This window comes from Pseudophryne corroboree, chromosome 7 (genome assembly GCF_028390025.1).
Source record: "Pseudophryne corroboree isolate aPseCor3 chromosome 7, aPseCor3.hap2, whole genome shotgun sequence".
NCBI lineage: Eukaryota > Metazoa > Chordata > Amphibia > Anura > Myobatrachidae > Pseudophryne > Pseudophryne corroboree.
In genome coordinates this window covers 209,085,907-209,106,679 of record NC_086450.1, presented here as the reverse complement: position 1 = coordinate 209,106,679, position 20,773 = coordinate 209,085,907, and the positions used below count along the sequence as shown (strand labels likewise).

At 46.8% G+C, this 20,773-nt stretch overlaps 1 protein-coding gene across 1 annotated transcript in view; it reads right to left on the bottom strand.

Annotated features, from left to right (window-relative positions):
- Positions 1–20,773, bottom strand: part of PECR (peroxisomal trans-2-enoyl-CoA reductase) — a 155,499-nt gene that overhangs the window by 58,867 nt on the left and 75,859 nt on the right. Inside the window, exon 3 of the mRNA XM_063933966.1 lies at positions 18,790–18,955. Within this exon, the coding sequence (XP_063790036.1) occupies positions 18,790–18,955 (166 nt within the window). The remainder of the gene's footprint in view (positions 1–18,789; positions 18,956–20,773) is intronic.

The following is a 20,773-nucleotide window of genomic DNA, read 5'->3' as shown; positions in this document are numbered from 1 at the left end:
CTTTTGCTTTTATTTGAACGAAAGGACTGCATTTGATAATGAGGCGCTTTCTTAGATTGTGAGGAAATATAAGGCAAAAAATTCAATTTACCTGCCGTAGCTGTGGAGACGAGGTCTGAGAGGCCCTCTCCAAACAATTCCTCACCCTTGTAAGGCAAAAACTCCATATGCCTCTTTGAGTCGGCATCACCTGACCACTGTCGGGTCCGTAAGACTCGCCTAGCAGAAATAGACATAGCGTTTATTCTGGAACCCAGTAAACTAATGTCTCTTTGAGCATCCCTCATATATAAGACAACATCTTTTATATGCCCTAAGGTCATTAAAATGGTATCCTTATCAAGGGTCTCAATATCCGCTGATAAGGAATCTGTCCATGCTGCTACAGCACTACAAACCCAGGCCGACGCAATTGCCGGTCTGAGTAACGTACCAGAATGTGTGTAAATGGACTTCAAGGTAACCTCCTGCTTGCGGTCAGCAGGATCCTTGAGGGTAGCCGTATCTTGGGATGGGAGCGCTATCTTTTTTGATAAGCGTGTCAAAGCCTTGTCTACCCTAGGGGAGGATTCCCACCGTATTCTGTCCTTTGGCGGGAAAGGATACGCTATAAGAATCCTTTTGGGAATCTGCAGTTTTTTGCCTGGAGTTTCCCACGCTTTTTCGCATAATTCGTTCAGCTCATGTGAGGAGGGAATGGTGACCTCAGGTTTCTTTCCCTTATACATGTGTACCCTCGTGTCAGGGACAGGGGGTTCCTCTGTGATATGCAAAACATCTTTTATTGCAATAATCATATATCGAATACATTTAGCCACTTTTGGCTGTAATTTTGCATCATCGTAGTCGACACTGGAGTCTGAATCCGTGTTGGTATCTGTGTCTACTATTTGGGATAGTGGGCGCTTCTGAGACCCCGAAGGTCCCGGCGACATTGGGACAGACATGGGTTGACTCCCTGACTGTACCCTAGCTTCAGCTTTGCCTAATCTTTTGTGCAATAAAATAAGAATTTACTTACCGATAATTCTATTTCTCGTAGTCCGTAGTGGATGCTGGGGACTCCGTCAGGACCATGGGGTTTAGCGGCTCCGCAGGAGACGGCACAATAATAAAAGCTTTAGGATCAGGTGGTGTGCACTGGCTCCTCCCCCTATGACCCTCCTCCAAGCCTCAGTTAGGATACTGTGCCCGGACGAGCGTGCATAATAAGGAAGGATATTGAATCCCGGGTAAGACTCATACCAGCCACACCAATCACACCGTACAACCTGTGATCTGAACCCAGTTAACAGTATGATAACAACGAAGGAGCCTCTGCAAAGATGGCTCACAACAAGAATAACCCGATTTTTGTAACAATAACTATGTACAAGTATTGCAGACAATCCGCACTTGGGATGGGCGCCCAGCATCCACTACGGACTACGAGAAATAGAATTATCGGTAAGTAAATTCTTATTTTCTCTAACGTCCTAAGTGGATGCTGGGGACTCCGTCAGGACCATGGGGATTATACCAAAGCTCCCAAACGGGCGGGAGAGTGCGGATGACTCTGCAGCACCGAATGAGAGAACTCCAGGTCCTCCTCAGTCAGGGTGTGCCCCTGACCAAGTAGCATCTCGGCAAAGTTGTAAACCCGAGACCCCTCGGGCAGCCGCCCAAGATGAGCCCACTTCCTTGTGGAATGGGCTTTTACTGATTTTGGCTGTGGCAAGCCTGCCACAGAATGTGCAAGCTGAATTGTACTACAAATCCAGCGAGCAATCGTCTGCTTAGAAGCAGGAACACCCATCTTGTTGGGTGCATACAGGCTAAACAGCGAGTCAGATTTTCTGACTCCAGTCGTCCTGGAAACATATATTTTCAGGGCCCTGACAACGTCAAGTAACTTGGAGTCCTCCAAGTCCCTAGTAGCCGCAGGTACCACAATAGGTTGGTTCATGTGAAAAACAGAAAACACCTTAAGGAGAAATTGAGGACGAGTCCTCAATTCTGCCCTGTCAGAATGAAAAATTAAGTAAGGGCTTTTATATGATAAAGCCGCCCATTCTGACACACGCCTGGCTGAAGCCAGGGCTAATAGAATCTTCACCTTCCATGTGAAATATTTTAATTCCACAGTGGTGAGTGGATCAAACCAATGTGACTTTAGGAAACTCAAAACAACATTGAGATCCCAAGGTGCCACTGGGGGCACCAAAGGAGGCTGTATATGCAGTACCCCTTTTACAAACGTCTGAACTTCAGGCACTGAAGCCAGTTCTTTCTGGAAGAAATTCGACAGGGTCGAAATTTGAACCTTAATGGACCCTAATTTTAGGCCCATAGACAGTCCTGTTTTCAGGAAATGTAGGAAACGACCCAGTTGGAATTCCTCTGTAGGGACCTTCTTGGCCTCACACCACGCAACATATTTTCGCCAAATGCGGTGAAAATGTTTTGCGGTTACATCCTTCCTGGCTTCGACCAGGGTAGGGATGACTTCATCTGGAATGCCCTTTCAGGATCCGGCGTTCAACTGCCATGCCGTCAAACGCAGCCGCGGTAAGTCTTGGAACAGACAAGGCCCCTGCTGGAGCAGGTCCTCTCTTAAAGGTAGAGGCCACGGTTCTTCCGTGAGCATCTCTTGAAGTTCCGGGTACCAAGTCCTTCTTGACCCATCCGGAACCACGAGTATCGTTCTTACTCATCTCCTTCTTATGATTCTCAGTACTTTTGGTATGAGATGCATAGGAGGGAACACATACCCTGACTGGTACACCCACAGTGTTACCAGAGCGTCCACCGCTATTGCCTGAGGGTCCCTTGACCTGGCGCAATATCTGTCTAGTTTTTTGTTCAGGCGGAACGCCATCATGTCCACCTTTGGTTTTTCCCAACGGTTTACAATCATGTGGAAGACTTCCCGCTGAAGTCCCCACTCTCCCGGGTGGAGGTTATGCCTGCTGAGGAAGTCTGCTTCCCAGTTTTCCACTCCCGGAATTAACACTGATGAGAGTGTTATCACATGATTTTTCGCCCAGCGAAGAATCCTTGCAGTTTCTGCCATTTCCCTCCTGCTTCATGTGCCGCCCTGTCTGTTTACGTGGGCGACTGCCGTGATGTTGTCCCACTGGATCAATACCGGCTGACCTTGAAGCAGAGGTCTTGCTAAGCCTAGAGCCTTGTAAATTGCCCTTAGCTCCAGTATATTTATGTGGAGAGAAGTCTCCAGACTTGATCACACTCCCTGGAAAATTTTTTTCCTTGTGTGACTGCTCCCCAGCCACTCAGGCTGGCATCCGTGGTCACCAGGACCCAGTCCTGAATGTCGAATCTGCGGCCCTTTCATAGATGAGCACTCTGCAGCCACCGCAGAAGAAAACACCCTTGTCCTTGGAGACAGGGTTATCCGCTGATGCATCTGAAGATGCGATCCGGACCATTTTCCCAGCAGATTCCACTGAAAGGTTCTTGCGTGAAATCTACCGAATGGGATCGCTTTGTAAGAAACCACCATTTTTCACAGGACCCTTGTGCAATGATGCACTGATACCTTTCCTGGTTTTAGGAGGTTCCTGACTAGCTCGGATAACTCCCTGGCCTTCTTCTCCGGGAGAAAACATCCTTTTCTGGACTGTGTCCAGAATCATTCCTAGGAACATTAGACGTGTCGTCGGAAAAGCTGCGATTTTGGAATATTTAGAATCCACTCGTGCTGTCGTAGAACTACTTGAGATAGTGCTACTCCGACCGCCAACTGTTCTCTGGACCTTGCCCTTATCAGGAAAGCGTCCATATTTCTTTTAGGAAGAATCATCATTTCGGCCATTACCATGGTAAAGACCCGGGGTGCCGTGGACAATCCAAACGGCAGCGTCTGAACTGATAGTGACAGTTCTGTACCACGAACCTGAGATACCCTTGGTGAGAAGGGCAAAATTTGGACATGTAGGTAAGCGTCCCTGATATCCAGTGACACCATATCGTCCTGGTTCGCTATCACTGCTCTGAGTGACTCCATCTTGATTTGAACCCTTGTATGTAATTGTTCAAATCTTTTAGATCTCACCTAGCCGTTTGGCTTCAGTACCACAATATAGTGTGGAATAATACCCCTTCCCTTGTTGTAGGAGGGGTACTTTGATTATCACCTGCTGGGAATACAGCCTGTGAATTTTTTCCCAATACTGCCTCCCTGTCGGAGGGAGACGTTGGTAAAGCAGACTTCAGGAACTTGTGAGGGGAAGACGTCTCGAATTTCCAATGTACACCTGGGATACTACGTGTAGGATCCAGGAGTCCACTTGCGAGTGAGCCCACTGCGTGCTGAAACTCTTGAGATGACCCCCCACCGCACCTGAGTCCGCTTGTATGGCCCCAGCGTCATGCTGCGGACTTGGCAGAAGCTGTGGAGGACTTCTGTTCCTGGGAATGGGCTGCCTGCTGCAGTCTTCTTCCCTTTCCTCTAACCCTGGGCAGATATGACTGGCCTTTTGCCCGCCTGCCTTTATCGGTACGAAAGGACCGAGACTGAAAAGACTGTGTCCTTTTCTGCTGAGATGTGACTTGGGGTAACAAAAGTGGATTTTCCAGCTGTTGCCATGGCCACCAGGTCCGATGGACCGCCCCTTTATACGGCAATACTTCCATGTGCCGTCTGGAATCTGCATCGCCTGACCACTGTCGTGTCTATAAACATCGTCTGGCAGATATGGACATCACATCTACTCTTGATGCCAGAATGCAAATATCCCTCTGTGCATCTCGCATATATAGAAATGCATCCTTAAAATGCTCTATAGTCAATAAAATATTGTTCCTGTCAAGGGTATCAATATTTTCAGTCAGGAAATCCGACCAAGCCCCCCCAGCGCTGCACATCCAGGCTGAGGCGATTGCTGGTCGTAGTATAACACCAGTATGTGTGTATATACTTTTTAGGATATTTTTCAGCTTCCTATCAGCTGGCTCCTTGAGGGCGGCCGTATCTGGAGACGGTAACGCCACTTGTTTTTATAAGCGTGTGAGCGCCTTATCCACCCTAAGGTGTGTTTTCCAACTCGCCCTCACTTCTGGCGGGAAAGGGTATACCTCAAATAATTTTCTATCGGAGGAAACCCACGTATCATCACACACTTTAATTTATCTGATTCAGGAAAAACTACAAGTAGATTATTCCCACCCTACATAATACCCTTATTTGTGGTACTTGTAGTATCAGAAATATGTAACACCTCCTTCATTGCCCTTAACATGTAACGTGTGGCCCTAAAGGAAAATACGTTTGTTTCTTCACCGTCGACACTGAAGTCAGTGTCCGTGTCTGTGTCGACCAACTGAGGTAAATGGGCGTTTTTACAAGCCCCTGACGGTGTCTGAGACGCCTGGACAGGTACTAATTTGTTTGCCGGCCGTCTCATGTCGTCAACCGACCTTGCATCGTGTTGACATTATCACGTAATTCCTAAATAAGCCATCCATTCCGGTGTCGACTCCCTAGAGAGTGACATCACCAATACAGGCAATTTGCTCCGCCTCCTCACCAACATCGTCCTCCTACATGTCGACACACACGTACCGACACACAGCACACACACAGGGAATGCTCTGATAGAGGACAGGACCCCACTAGCCCTTTGGGGAGACAGAGGGAGAGTTTGCCAGCACACACCAAAAACGCTATAATTATACAGGGACAACCCCTTATACAAGTGTTTTCCCTTATAGCATTTTCACATATGTAATCATATCGCCAAATAAGTGCCCCCCCTCTCTGTTTTAACCCTGTTTCTGTAGTGCAGTGCAGGGGAGAGCCTGGGAGCCTTCCTCACAGCAGAGCTGAGCAGGAAAATGGCGCCGTGTGCTGAGGAGAATAGGCCCCGCCCCCTAAAACGGCGGGCTCTTCTCCCGGAGTTTGTGAGATCTGGCAGGGGTTAAATACATCCATATAGCCTCAAGGGCTATATGTGATGTATTTTAGCCATAAAAAAGGTATAATACATTGCTGCCCAGGGCGCCCACCCCAGCGCCCTGCACCCTCAGTGACCGCTGGTATGAAGTGTGCTGACAACAATGGCGCACAGCTGCAGTGCTGTGCGCTACCTTATGAAGACTGAAAGTCTTCTGCCGCCTGTTTCTGGACCTCTGGACCTCTTCAACTTCGGCATCTGCAAGGGGGGTCGGCGGCACGGCTCCGGGACGAACCCCAGGGTGAGACCTGTGTTCCGACTCCCTCTGGAGCTAATGGTGTCCAGTAGCCTAAGAAGCAAATCCATCCTGCACGCAGGTGAGTTTACTTCTCTCCCCTAAGTCCCTCGTAGCAGTGAGCCTGTTGCCAGCAGGACTCACTGAAAATAAAAAACCTTAAACTTTTATTCTAAGCAGCTCAGGAGAGCCACCTAGATTGCACCCTTCTCGGCCGGGCACAAGAATCTAACTGAGGCTTGGAGGAGGGTCATAGGGGGAGGAGCCAGTGCACACCACCTGATCCTAAAGCTTTTATTATTGTGCCCTGTCTCCTGCGGAGCCGCTAAACCCCATGGTCCTGACGGAGTCCCCAGCATCCACTTAGGACGTTAGAGAAATTAACATTAGCACTTAAAACATTCCACATATCCATCCAGTCAGGTGTCGGCGCTGCCGACGGAGACCTTACATTCATACACTCCCCCTCCTTCTTAGGTGAGCCTTCAACCTCAGACATGTCGACACACGCGTACTGACACACCACACACACACAGGGAAGCTCTTTTCTGAAGACAGGTTCCCCACCAGGCCCTTCGGAGAGACAGAGAGAGAGTATGCCAGCACACACCCCAGCGCTATATGACCCAGGAAAAAACACAGAATGTTTACCCAGTAGCGCTTTTCAAGTATGTATATGCGCCGATTATGTGCCCCCCTCTACTTTAAAACCCTCTTTCACCGTGGTATCAAGCAGGGGAGAGTCCGTGGAGCTTCCTATCAGCGGTGCTGTGGAGAAAAATGGCGCTGGTGAGTGCTGAGGGAGAAGCCCCGCCCCCTCGGTGGCGGGCTTCTGTCCCGCTCAAAATTCTTAAAAACATGGCGGGGGCTCTTTATATACATGTACAGTGCCCAGCTGTACATGTGTATATGTACATTTGCCACAGGAGAGGTCTATATTGCTGCCCAGGGCGCCCCCCCTGCGCCCTGCACCCTTACAGTGACCGATGTGTGTGAGGTGAATGGGAGCAATGGCGCACAGCTTCACTGCTGTGCGTTACCTCTATGAAGCTGTCTTCTGCCGCCTCTGAAGTCTTTTCCTCTCATACTCACCCGGCTTCTATCTTCCGGCTCTGCGAGGAGGACGGCGGCGCGGCTCTGGGACGGACGGCGAGGGTGAGACCTGCGTACCGATCCCTCTGGAGCTAATGGTGTCCAGTAGCCTAAGAAACAGAGCCCTGAAACTCAGAGAAGTGGGTCTGTTTCTCTCTCCTCAGTCCCTCGATGCAGGGAGTCTGTTGCCAGCAGGCTCCCTGAACATAAAAAACCTAACAAATATACTTTCTTTACAGGAAACTCAGGAGAGCTCCCTGAAATGCACCCAGTCTCCACTGGGCACAGTATCAAACTGAGGTCTGGAGGAGGGGCATAGAGGGAGGAGCCAGTGCACACCCAGATCCAAAGTCTTTCTTAAAGTGCCCATGTCTCCTGCGGAGCCCGTCTATCCCCCATGGTCCTTACGGAGTCCCAGCATCCTCTAGGACGTTAGAGAAAATAATAAGATTTTACTCACCGGTAAATCTATTTCTCGTAGTCCGTAGTGGATGCTGGGGACTCCGTAAGGAACATGGGGAATAGCGGGCTCCGCAGGAGACTGGGCACTCTAAAGTAAGATTTAGTACTATCTGGTGTGCACTGGCTCCTCCCTCTATGCCCCTCCTCCAGACCTCAGTTAAGGAAACTGTTCCCGGAAGAGCTGACATTACAAGGAAAGGATTTTGGAATCCAGGGTAAGACTCATACCAGCCACACCAATCACACCGTATAACTCGTGATAAACTTACCCAGTTAACAGTATGAACAATAACAGAGCATCAGATAAACCCTGATGCAACTATAACATAACCCTTATTTAAGCAATAACTATATACAAGCATTGCAGAAAAAGTCCGCACTTGGGACGGGTGCCCAGCATCCACTACGGACTACGAGAAATAGATTTACCGGTGAGTAAAATCTTATTTTCTCTAACGTCCTAGTGGATGCTGGGGACTCCGTAAGGACCATGGGGATTATACCAAAGCTCCCAAACGGGCGGGAGAGTGCGGATGACTCTGCAGCACCGAATGAGCAAACTCAAGGTCCTCCTCAGCCAGGGTATCAAACATGTAGAATTTTGCAAATGTGTTTGAACCCGACCAAGTAGCAGCTCGGCAAAGCTGTAATGCCGAGACCCCTCGGGCAGCCGCCCAAGAAGAGCCCACCTTCCTTGTGGAATGGGCTTTCACTGATTTTGGATGCGGCAAGCCAGCCGCAGAATGAGCCTGCTGAATCGTGTTACAGATCCAGCGAGCAATAGTTTGCTTTGAAGCAGGAGCACCCACTTTGTTGGATGCATACAGGATTAACAGCGAGTCAGTCTTCCTGACCTCAGCCGTTCTGGTTACATAATTCTTCAAAGCCCGGACTACGCCAAGCAACTTGGAATCTTCCAAGTCACAAGTAGCCGCAGGCACCACAATAGGTTGGTTCAAATGAAAAGATGACACCACCTTTTGCAGAAATTGCGGACGAGTCCGCAATTCTGCCCTGTCCATCTGGAAAACCAGATAGGGGCTTTTACATGACAAAGCCGCCAATTCTGACACACGCCTAGCCGGAGCTAAGGCCAACAGCATGACCACTTTCCACGTGAGATACTTTAGCTCCACAGTCTTAAATGGCTCAAACCAGTGGGATTTCAGGAAACCCAACACCACGTTAAGATCCCAAAGTGCCACTGGTGGCACAAAAGGGCGCTGAATATGCAGCACTCCCTTAACAAACGTCTGAACCTCAGGCAGTGAAGCCAGTTCTCTTTGAAAGAAAATGGATAGGGCCGTAATCTGGACCTGTATGGACCCTAATTTTAGGCCCATAGTCGCACCTGACTGTAGGAAGTGCAGGAATCGACCCAGCTGGAATTCTTCTGTAGGGCCTTCCTGGCCTCACAGCAAGCACATATTTTTGCCATATACGGTGATAATGCTTTGCTGTCACGTCCTTCCTAGCCTTTATCAGCGTAGGAATAACTGCATCCGGAATGCCTTTTTCCGCTAGGATCCGGTGTTCAACCGCCATGCCGTCAAACGCAGCCGCGGTAAGTCTTGGAATAGACAGGGCACTTGTTGCAACAGGTCCTGTCTGAGAGGCAGAGGCCATGGGTCCTCTGTGAGCATTTCATGCAGTTCCGGGTACCAAGTCATTTATGGCCAATCCGGAACAATGAGTATTGTTCTCACTCCTCTTTTTCTTACCATTCTCAGCACCTTTGGTATGAGAGGAAGAGGAGGAAACACATAGACCGACTGGAACACCCACGGTGTTACTAGTGCGTCCACAGCTATCGCCTGAGGGTCCCTTGACCTGGCGCAATACCATTTTAGCTTTTTGTCGAGGCGGGACGCCATCATGTCCACCTGTGGCAGTTCCCGTCGATTTGCAATCTGCGTGAAGACTTCTTGGTGAAGTCCCCACTGTCCCGGGTGGAGGTCGTGCCTGCTGAGGAAGTCTGCTTCCCAGTTGTCCACTCCCGGAATGAACACTGCTGACAGTGTGCTTACGTGATTCTCCGCCCAGCAAAGAATTCTGGTGGCTTCTACCATCGCCACCCTGCTCCTTGTGCCGCCTTGGCGGTTTACATGAGCCACTGCGGTGATATTGTCTGACTGGATCAGAACCGGTTGGTCGCGAAGCAGGGTCTCCGCTTGACTAAGGGCGTTGTATATGGCCCTTAGTTCCAGGATATTGATGTGAAGGCAAGTCTCCTGCCTTGACCACAGCCCTTGGAAATTTCTTCCCTGTGTGACTGCCTCCCACCCTCGGAGGCTTGCATCCGTGGTCACCAGGACCCAGTCCTGAATGCCGAATCTGCGACCTTCGAGAAGGTGAGCACTCTGCAGTCACCACAGGAGAGACACCCTTGCTCTGGGGGATAGGGTGATTTACCGATGCATCCGAAGATGTGATCCGGACCACTTGTACAGTAAGTCCCATTGGAAGGTATGGAACCTGCCGAAGGGAATGGCCTCGTATGATGCCACCCTCCTTCCCAGGACTCGAGTGCAGTGATGCACTGACACCTGTTTTTAATAGATTCCTGACCAGTGTTGCGAGCTCCTGAGCTCTCTCTATCGGGAGATAAACATTTTTCTGGTCTGTGTCTAGGATCATGCCTAGGAGAGGCAGATGAGCTGTAAGAACCAACTGCGACTTTGGAATATATCGAATCCAGTCGTGTTGCCGTTTCACTTCCAGAGAAAGTGATACGCTGATCAGCAACTGCTCTCTTGATCTCGCTTTTATGAGGAGATCGTCCAAGTACGTGATAATAGTGACACCTTGTTTCCGCAGGAGCACCATCATTTCCGCCATTACCTTGGTGAATATTCTCAAGGCTGTGGAGAGACCAAACGGCAACGTTTGAAAATGGTAATGACAATCCCGTACCGCAATTCTGAGGTACGCCTGATGAGGTGGATAAACGGGGACATGAAGGAATGCATCCTTTATGTCCCGAGTCACCATAAAATCTCCCCCTTTCAGGCTTGCAATCACCGCTCTTAGCGATTCCAACTTGAACTTGAACCCTTTCAGGTATATGTTCAGGGATTTTAAATTCAATATGGGTCCGACCGAACCGTCTGGTTTCGGGACTACAACATGGTCGAATAATAACCCCCTCCTTGTTGAAGGAGGGGAACCTTGACCACCACCTGTTGAAGATACAATTTATGAATTGCAGTTAACACTGTTTCCCTCTCGTGGGGGGAAGCCGGCAGGGCCGTCGGTGAGGAGGCATCTTCTCAAAGTCCAGCTTGTATCCCTGAGACACAATATCTATTGCCCAGGGAACTAACAGGGAGTGAACCACTTGTGGCTGAACTTACGAAGGCGTGCCCCCACCGAGCCTAGCTCCGCCTGTGGAGCCCCAGCGACATGCGGTGGATTTTTGTAGAGGCCGGGGAGGACTTCTGTACCTGGGAACTAGCTGTGTTGTGCAGCTTCTTTCCTCTGCCCCCGCCTCTGGCAAGAAAGGACGCACCTCGGACTTTCTTGTTTCTTTATTTGAAAGGCTGCATTTGATAATGTCGTGCTTTCGTAGGCTGTGCAGGAATATAAGGCAAAATATCAGAATTACCAGCTATAGCTGTGGAGACCAGGTCCGAGAACCCTTCTCCACACAATCCTCAGCCTTCTAAATGCCTCTTAAGCCGGCATCATCTGTCCATTGCATATTCTACAGGACACGTCAAGCAGAAATCGACATAGCTTTGACTCTAGGACCCAGTATACTCATGTCTCTTTGGGCGTGTTTAATATATATATACATATACCTATCACTTAAGACAGCATCTTTAATATATATATATTTCTATATATACATATATATATATATATATATATATATATATATATATGCATACTAGGGTCTCAATCTCTGCTGATAAGGTACCTGTCCACTCTGCCACAGCGCTATAAACCCATGCCGACACAATCGCCGGTCTGAGTAGTATACTAGATTGTGCACGCTATCTGCAGGATCCTTGAGAATAGCTAGTGCTACCTTCTGGGCAAACGGGACACCCTAGGGGAAGATTCCCATCACATCCTGGCCCTAGTGGGGAAAGGATACTGCTTGAGAATTTTTTGTGGGAAGCTGCAGTCTCTTGTCTGGAGTTTCCCGCTCTTTTTCCTCATGAGAGGAGGGAAATTTACCTCAGCTTTCTTCCCCTTAACATGTGTACCCTTGTGTCAGGGACAAATGAGTCATCAGTGATATGCAAATCCTCTTTTATTACAATAATCATATATTAAATACCTTTCAGCCATTTTGGCTGTAACTTTGCATTATCGTAGTCGACACAGGAGCCAAACTCTGTGTCGATATCAGTATTTATTATTTTGGATAGTGAGCATTGCGAGACCCTGAAGGTCTCTGTGACATAGGGACAGACATGGGTAGATTTCCTGTCTGTTCTCTAATCTTTTGTGCAATAAATTCACCTCAGCACTTATACATATCCAAACAGGTGTCTGCGTTGTCGACAGAGACACTCTCTCACACACATATTTGCCCTATCTCCTCCTTAGGGGAGCCTTTTACCTCAGACATGTCGACACACACGTACCGACACACCACACACACAGGGGATGCTCTATTTGAAGACAGTTCCCCCACAAGGCCCTTTGGAGAGACAGAGAGAGAGTATGCCAGCACACACCCCAGCGCTATATGACCCAGGAATCACACAGTATCTTAGCGTTAACCCAGTAGCTGCTGTATATATTGTTTTTGCACCAAATTGATATGCCCCCCCTCTCTTTGTACCCTCTTCTATTGCAGGGGAGAGACTGGGGAGCTTCTCTCAGCGGATCTGTGGAGAGAAAATGGCGCTGGTGAGTGCTGAGGAAGAAGGCCCGGCCCCTTCAGCGGCGGGCTCCTGTCCCGTTTCTGTGTAAAAATAATGGCGGGGGCTCGTACATATATACAGTGCCTGACTGTATATATGTATAATTTTGCCAAAAGGTATCTTAATTGCTGCCCAGGGCGCCCCCCCCTGCGCCCTGCACCCTACAGTGACCGGAGTGTGTGGTGTGCTGTGGGAGCAATGGCGCACAGCTGCAGTGCTGTGCGCTACCTTAAGTGAAGACAGGAGTCTTCAGCCGCCGATTTCGATGTCTTCATGCTTCTGCTGCTTCTGTTCTTCTGGCTCTGCGAGGGGGACGGCGGCGCAGCTCCGGGAACGGACGATCAAGGTTAGGTACCTGTGTTCGATCCCTCTGGAGCTAATGGTGTCCAGTAGCCTAAGAAGCGCTACCTAGCTGCCGTGAGAAGGTTTGCTTCTCTCCCCTCAGTCCCTCGTAGCAGAGAGTCTGTTGCCAGCAGAAGCTCTCTGAAAATAAAAAACCTAACAAAATACTTTCTTTTCTAGCAAGCTCAGGAGAGCCCACTAGGAGCACCCAGCTCTGGCTGGGAACAGATTCTAACTGAGGTCTGGAGGAGGGGCATAGAGGGAGGAGCCAGTGCACACCAGATAGTAACTAAATCTTTCTTTAGAGTGCCCAGTCTCCTGCGGAGCCCGCTATTCCCCATGGTCCTTACGGAGTCCCTAGCATCCTCTAGGACCTTAGAGAAAATTAAGCGAACCACCACAAATAAAATAAAAAAAAGCTCTCCAGAAAGCCCCTCCGAAAGAACCAGAGTCTCGGTAGCACGTTCCAGTCTGTTAAAAACAGTAACTGTCTCCTCGGCTGCTCAGTGACAGAGCAGTGGAAGCCTGGTCGTGCAACCAAACAGCTCCCAATATGAGGGAGATGGGACAGACAGGAAATGAGGAGCTGAATAAGTATGGTAGTGGGAAGAGAAACTAGAAAAACTCCTATGGAGCTCTGCTAGCTGTGACCAGCTCCACTGGGCACATTTTCTAAACTGAGTCTGGTAGGAGGGGCATAGAGGGAGGAGCCAACCCACTCTATTAAACTCTTAAAGTGCCCATGGCTCCCAAGGGACCTGTCTATACCCCATGGTACTAATATGGGCCCCTGCATCCTCTAGGACGTAAGAGAAAACAGGATTTTTGCCTCAGCGTAAAATTGATTTTTCCTATCCATGTGGAGAACACTGGTAGATGATGAGTTAAATGGAGTGGCTGGAAAGAAGGCTCTAAATCAGAGGTTCTCAAACTTGGTCCTTGGGGGCACACACAGTGCATGTTTTGCAGGTAACCCAGCAGGTGCACAGGTGTATTAATTACTCACTGACACATTTTAAAAGGTCCACAGGTGGAGCTAATTATTTCACTTGCGATTCTGTGAGGAGACCTGCAAAACATGCACTGTGTGTGCCCCCGAGGACCGAGTTTGAGAACCTCTGCTCTAAATAATGAAATCCTCCCCACCATTCTTAACTCTTCTACCTCAACTGGAAATTCAGTTATTTGTTTCCCTAGTGCCAGAGCAGAGCAGACTCCAGCAAAGGACAGATCAAAGCCACAGGCGCCGTAAACTCTGCTACATTGATATACTGAGGCTATATAAACTAACAAAAACAGATACTGTAACTAGAAATAAAATCCTCCTAACAATCTTCGTGCATACTTCAAAGGCACTAAATAAAACCTGAATTGCCAGAGGAGGTGTGATCCGGATGGTTAAGAGAAAGGAATTTTAAACATTTAAATATTAGGGGCCACTTATCATTAATCTGATATTTAATGTAATCTGGGTGCGAAGTTAGCACCCGGGATAGCACTGAAATATGCGATTAAATAGAGTGGATGCATCAAAAAGCACCCGCAGGGACAGTCCCTGCGATGTGCTCTGTGAGCTTCCGGGGCTGCAGCGCATGCGTGGTCAGTCTGACCACACATGCACTGCAGCCTCTTCCAGGGAGGGTTCTGGGGAAACCATCTGCCAGCTAGGAATGCATTGAGTAGCCATAGGTTACAATGGCCTACCTCAATTTTCAGATGGCATTAGCTACAGGGGTCAATCTCCAGGAAAATTGATAAATATGGCAGCATTGAAACCCCCATAGAAACCTATGGAGGATGCGGCTGCTGGCGGCAAGCTCAGCAGGTATGTACAATACCTGCTGTGGTCCCACTTACATAACACACATTCCAAAGATACTTAATATCTGCATCTAACCCCCGAAAAGATCCGTTATAGCTGCAAATATTTTTTTTATATAAATAAGCTCCTTAAGTATCTACTCCTCAGCCTCTAAACACATCATCTATCAGTGTGCCCCATGTCACAATCCAAAGTGAATTTCTTATGTTCTGTGACTTACCTCAGCATATTCTGCAAACCTGTATCTGCTTCACATACTACTGCAGTCTTGATTACTTACAGGCCCTACACACTTGTCGATGTAACTGAAAGAAATGAACGATCTCGTTCATTAATGAACGAGATGCCGTTCATATCTTTCAGTGTGGAGGCACCAGCGATGAACGATGCGCGGCCCCGCGCTCGTTCATCGCTGGTGCCCCGTCGGCTGTGCATGCAGGCCAACATGGACGATCTCGTCCATATTTGCCTGCACTTGTATGGAGCCGTGTGACAGGGGGAGTGAAGTAACTTCACCCCCCCCCCGTCACCGGGTCGCCCATCTGCCGTATCGGCGGTCAGGCAACTCGGCGGCATATCGCCATGTCTGTAGGGCCCATTACTGATTAGCACCTGAATAGGAATTCCAAGGTGTGAGTAATTGTCAATATCCAGTGTTCAGCAACTGGGCTCTCTGTTCATCACATCCAGCTGGCAGTAAAGTCTGTACATGCTGTTCCTGCATAGCTCTCCCAGCACAATGTGTATAAATTCTAAGTGTGTCTATTCATATTGTCTGCTTCCTAGTGTTTGGGCCTACTAGGCCTCAATCCACATCAGAGCCTAAGCCTGGAGTACTGCTGTGACAACTCCTGATCACCTGACTGCAGCACAGCCAATCATGTGTCTGTGTGAGCTTCCCTGCACCACCTGATTCCATTAAGCCTATCCCAGTTAACCCAGGGGTTTATCTTCCAGCCTCTCGCTCTCAGAAATTGTCAGTACAACAGTCTCTATCCAGAAAGTATCAGCTCTGTGCTGAGCTCCTCATTCCAGTGACTTTGTATGATCCAATCCATTCCAATTCCACACCGGCTACTATTGTTATTTGGACTCAATGCTAATATTCTGGATCGAGCCTGGTGAGCATTCCAGTATGTTCCGATTTCCGGCTATCATTGTTATTTGAACTGTGTCGTTCTTACATAGTAACATAGTATCTAAGGTTGAAAAAAGACAATTGTCCATCGGGTTCAACCTATTTGTGGTCTCCTATGCACGATTATTTTGTATAAAATTTTGACTGAAGTTGCTGACTGCCGTTCCGATTAACCCCTCTTTTTTATAATAACCATAGTGCGTGACTATGCCCCGTAACCCTGGATATCCTTATCCATTAGGAATTTATCTAACCCATTCTTAAAGGTGTTGACTGAGTCGGCCATTACAACTCCCTCAGGCAGGGAATTCCAAACACGTATCGTCCTTACCGTAAAAAAGCCTTTACGCCGTATTGTATGGAATCTCCTCTCCTCTAACCTGAGCGAGTGTCCACGAGTTCTCTGTGTTGATCTAACCAAAAACAGGTCCTGCGCAAGATCTGTTTATTGTCCCCTTATATATTTGTAAATGTTGATCATGTCCCCTCTTAATCTCCTCTTTTCCAGTGTAAACATGCCTAGTCTTGCAAGCCTTTCCTCGTATTCCAGCGTCTCCATACCCTTAATTAGTTTGGTCACCCGCCTTTGAACCTCTTCTAGCTCCAGGATATCCTTTTTGTAGTAAGGTGCCCAGAATTGTACACAGTATTCAAGGTGTGGCCTCACAAGTGATTTATATAACGGGAGTATAATACTCTCGTCCCTAGCATCAATTCCCCGTTTTATGCATGCTAATATCTTATTAGCCTTCTTTGCTGCAGTCCTACTTTGGGTACTACTGCTTAGTTTGCTATCTATGAGGACCCCTAAGTCCTTTTCCAACACAGAATCCCTAATTTTACCCCATTTAGTAGGTAGGTGTTATTTTTCTTCTTGTTACCACAGTGCATTACCTTACACTTGTCTGTATTGAAACGCATTCTCCATTTCGCTGCCCAAGCTTCTAATTTAACTAAGTCATTCTGAAGCGACTCAGCATCCCCCTCCGAATTTATAACTTTACACAATTTGGTATCATCTGCAAAAATTGACACCATGCTCTCCAGACCTTCTGTTAGGTCGTTAATGAAAATATTGAACAATAGCGGTCCTAATACTGAGCCTTGCGGCACACCACTTAGCACTTCAGTCCAAGTTGAAAAGATCCATTAACCACAACGCGCTGCTCCCTATTATCTAACCAGTTTTTGACCCAAGTGCATATTGTGCTTCCTAGCCCTGATTCTTGTAGCTTGTAGATAAGTCTCATGTGTGGTACAGTATCGAATGCTTTGGCAAAATCTAAAAAGATTACATCCACCTCTTTACCCTGATCTAGGTTTGCGCTTACTGTTTCATAAAAGCCAAGTAAGTTGGTTTGACAGGATCTGTCCTTCATAAACCCATGTTGATTCCTTTTAATGACCTTATTGACTTCAAGGAACTTCTGAATACTATCTCTTAGAATACCTTCCAATACTTTCCCCACTATAGATGTAAGACTAACTGGTCTATAATTACCTGGTTCAGCTTTACTTCCCTTTTTGAATATAGGCACTACTTGCACTATACGCCAGTCTTTGGGAACCATACCTGATATTACTGAATCCTTAAATCCTCATTTCCCTATAGATTGTAAGCTTGCGAGCAGGGCCTTCCTATCTCTATATCTGTTTGTTTTTACCCAGTTTTGTTCTATTACTGTTGTTCTAATTGTAAAGCGCAACGGAATATGCTGCGCTATATAAGAAACTGTTAATAAATAAATAAATAATAAATCCTTAAAGATCAAAAATAGCGGTTTTGCAAGTTCAGAATGAAACTCCATTAGAACCCTTGGGTGAATACCATCGGGACCTGGTGACTTATTAATCTTTAAATGTTTTAATCGGTCACAGACTACTTCCTCGCTTAAATAAGTACCTATCAGTGGGATATTCTCATTATTGAGATTATATGTTAGTCCCTGAATTGGGTCCTCTCTAGTAAATACTGTTGAAAAAATGCTATCAGTGTTAATATTCTGGATCAAACCCGGTGAGCACTCCAGTCCGTTCCGGTTCTATTCCAGATATTGTTGTTATTTGAACTTTGTCTTTCTACAATATAATCAGTGATAAGATTCCAGATCAAGTCCGGTCAGCACTTCAGGCCGGGTCAGTTCTATTCCGGATATTATTGTTATTTGAACTTTGTCTTTTTCAGTCCAACCCGATTCCATTCCGGTCATCATCTCTGTGGCTAACCTGGTATCTTTTGTCAGCATACAGTATCTGCAGTGAATCATGGATGTTGTTCTTTATTAAAAGCTTCATTTATTATTACCGGTATAGCTACCTCTGAGTTTGTCACTGCTAGAACACAAATGATTCTTTCAAGTACATGCATCATACCTGGTTAAAGCCTCCTCAATTCATTTATACTCCCTCTGTGTCAACTCCATCCACAAACGCTTGCCCAAACCAAACCCAACCCTCAGGCGTGACACCTCAGTTTGGACGAAATAACTGTTTTATGGTAACATTAGTCTAGGATAAGGAGTAGTTATTTTAAATCAGATACAGCCCACACATCTTACTATAAATCAACAATTATATTTGTTTTTGATATTATTAGTTCCCATGGAATTGACAGATTATTAATATTTCACATAACTCATCTGGGGGCTTTAACGTTATTTTTGAAAGCCAATTCTAAGACACAAGAACTTATTTATCAGGAAGCACTGTATGTTTTTTTTAAGCTTTCCTATCTATAGAATATTTTAACAATAAAATATACTTCTGACAAGGGCTAACCAGCTAGAATTTCTGAGCTATTTTGTAACATAGAAATATAATTGATAATTTCTGGTGTCCAATTAATGGGTCCTATATTTGAAACTAACCTGCTTTACAACAGTAGAAGGTTCCGGTGAGGTTGGTGTCTATTACTGCATTCCATCCCTTGGCACTTATGGCTTCACTTGGACTTGGGAACTGGCCGCCTCCATTGTTCACTAGGAAATCAATCCGTCCGTACAGGTCCAAGGTAGACTTAACTAACGACTCCACCTACACTCAGAAATGATGATGGGGAAAAATGATATGCCAGCTGTGTGTGAATTATACAGATTAGAACCATTATAGTGGACATACTATTACACGTGTAACATATTACAGTTCCGGTTAGTATATCTTTAATTGTAGTGTTTAAAGTATTGTTTTATAGAAAACAGACTTGTGGAACAAACTAATTATACAATACTTATGGCCATGGTATTCTAGATTCTAACAAACTAGATTTATCAAATGGTTACTGAACAACAGATTTAAATTCTTAATTACTCACAAGTTATTTAAATTAAAAACAAATTAATAAAATGAAAAAAATTGAAGCGCCTGTGTAATTTATACTAATATAGATATCCGTATCTTATAGTTTATACAATAGAGGCTGTTAACCCCTATTGTAATAGAGCAAACAAGAATAGAGGATAAATAGCGGCTCTTATGGGATCAAAATTTCTCATAAAGCATATATCCAAAGAGTCGAAGATAAAATATATGTATATATTTATTATACCGTTTCAAAATTCAACAAATATAACTTTCACATAGAATATAAAATTACACTGATATCAGTGATACAGTTAAAAAGGAGATTTATGGTGAGAACTTACCGTTGTTAAATCTTTTTCTGCGAGGTACCCTGGATTCCACAGGGAATTACATCGGGGTGTAGAGTTGGATCTTGATCCGAGGCACCAACAGGCTAAAAGCTTTGACTGTTCCCAAGATGCATAGCGCCGCCTCCTCTATATCCCCGCCTCCAGGCACTGGAGATCAGTTTTGTTAACCAGTCCAATGCAGTAGCAGGTAAAAGAGACGACAATAGGTAGTAGCCACAAACAACCACATTCTCATATCAGGAGAAGGTACCAGCGGCTAATGCCATACAAACCCAAAGAAGCTAAGTGCGTCAGGATGGGCGCCCTGTGGTCCCATCCTGACGCACTTAAAAATAGGACTTTAAGTGTAAGCCACTTAAGGTCCACAGACTCAAGAGGTTCAAACGGAGACTCTTGTAGGGCATCCAGAACAACCAACAAATTCCAAGGAGCCACAGGAGGAACATAGGGAGGTTGAATCCGTAAAACACCCTGAGTGAAGGTATGTACGTCAGGCAGAGTCGCAATCTTCCTCTGAAACCATACCGACAAGTCTGAAATATGAACCTTGAGGGAGGCCAGACGGAGACACAATTCCAGGTCCTGTTGCAGAAAAGCCAAAACTTTTGCAGTACTGAGCTTGTATACATCGTAATTCTTAGCCACACACCAGGTGAAGTAAGAATTCCAGACCCTATAATAAATTTGAGCCGAAGCCGGTTTACAGGCCTTCAACATAGTTTGGATAACCGCCTCAGAAAATTCTTTGGCCCTCAGAACTGAAGCTTCAAGAGCCACGCCGTCAAAGCCAGTCGGGCCAGATCCTGGTAGACACAAGGGCCCTGAACTAGGAGGTCTGGGCATTGCGGAAATAGAAGAGGATGCTCTATCGACAGACCCTGCAGGTCTGTGAACCAATGCCGTCTGGGCCACGCCGGAGCGATTAGAAGTAGTAGTCCTCCATCTTGCTTGAACTTCCTTATTACCCTGGGCAGGAGTGACACCGGTGGGAACACTTACGGCAGCCGAAAGTTCCACGGAATTGCCAGCGCGTCCACGAACGCCGCTTGAGGATCCCTTGTCATTGCTCCGAAGACCGGAACCTTGTGATTGTGTCGAGACGCAATCAGGACCACATCTAGTAGGCCCCACTTGTCCACTAGAAGTTGAAAGACTTCTGGATGAAGGGGGTAATTCTGAGTTGATCTCAGCAGGAACTTTG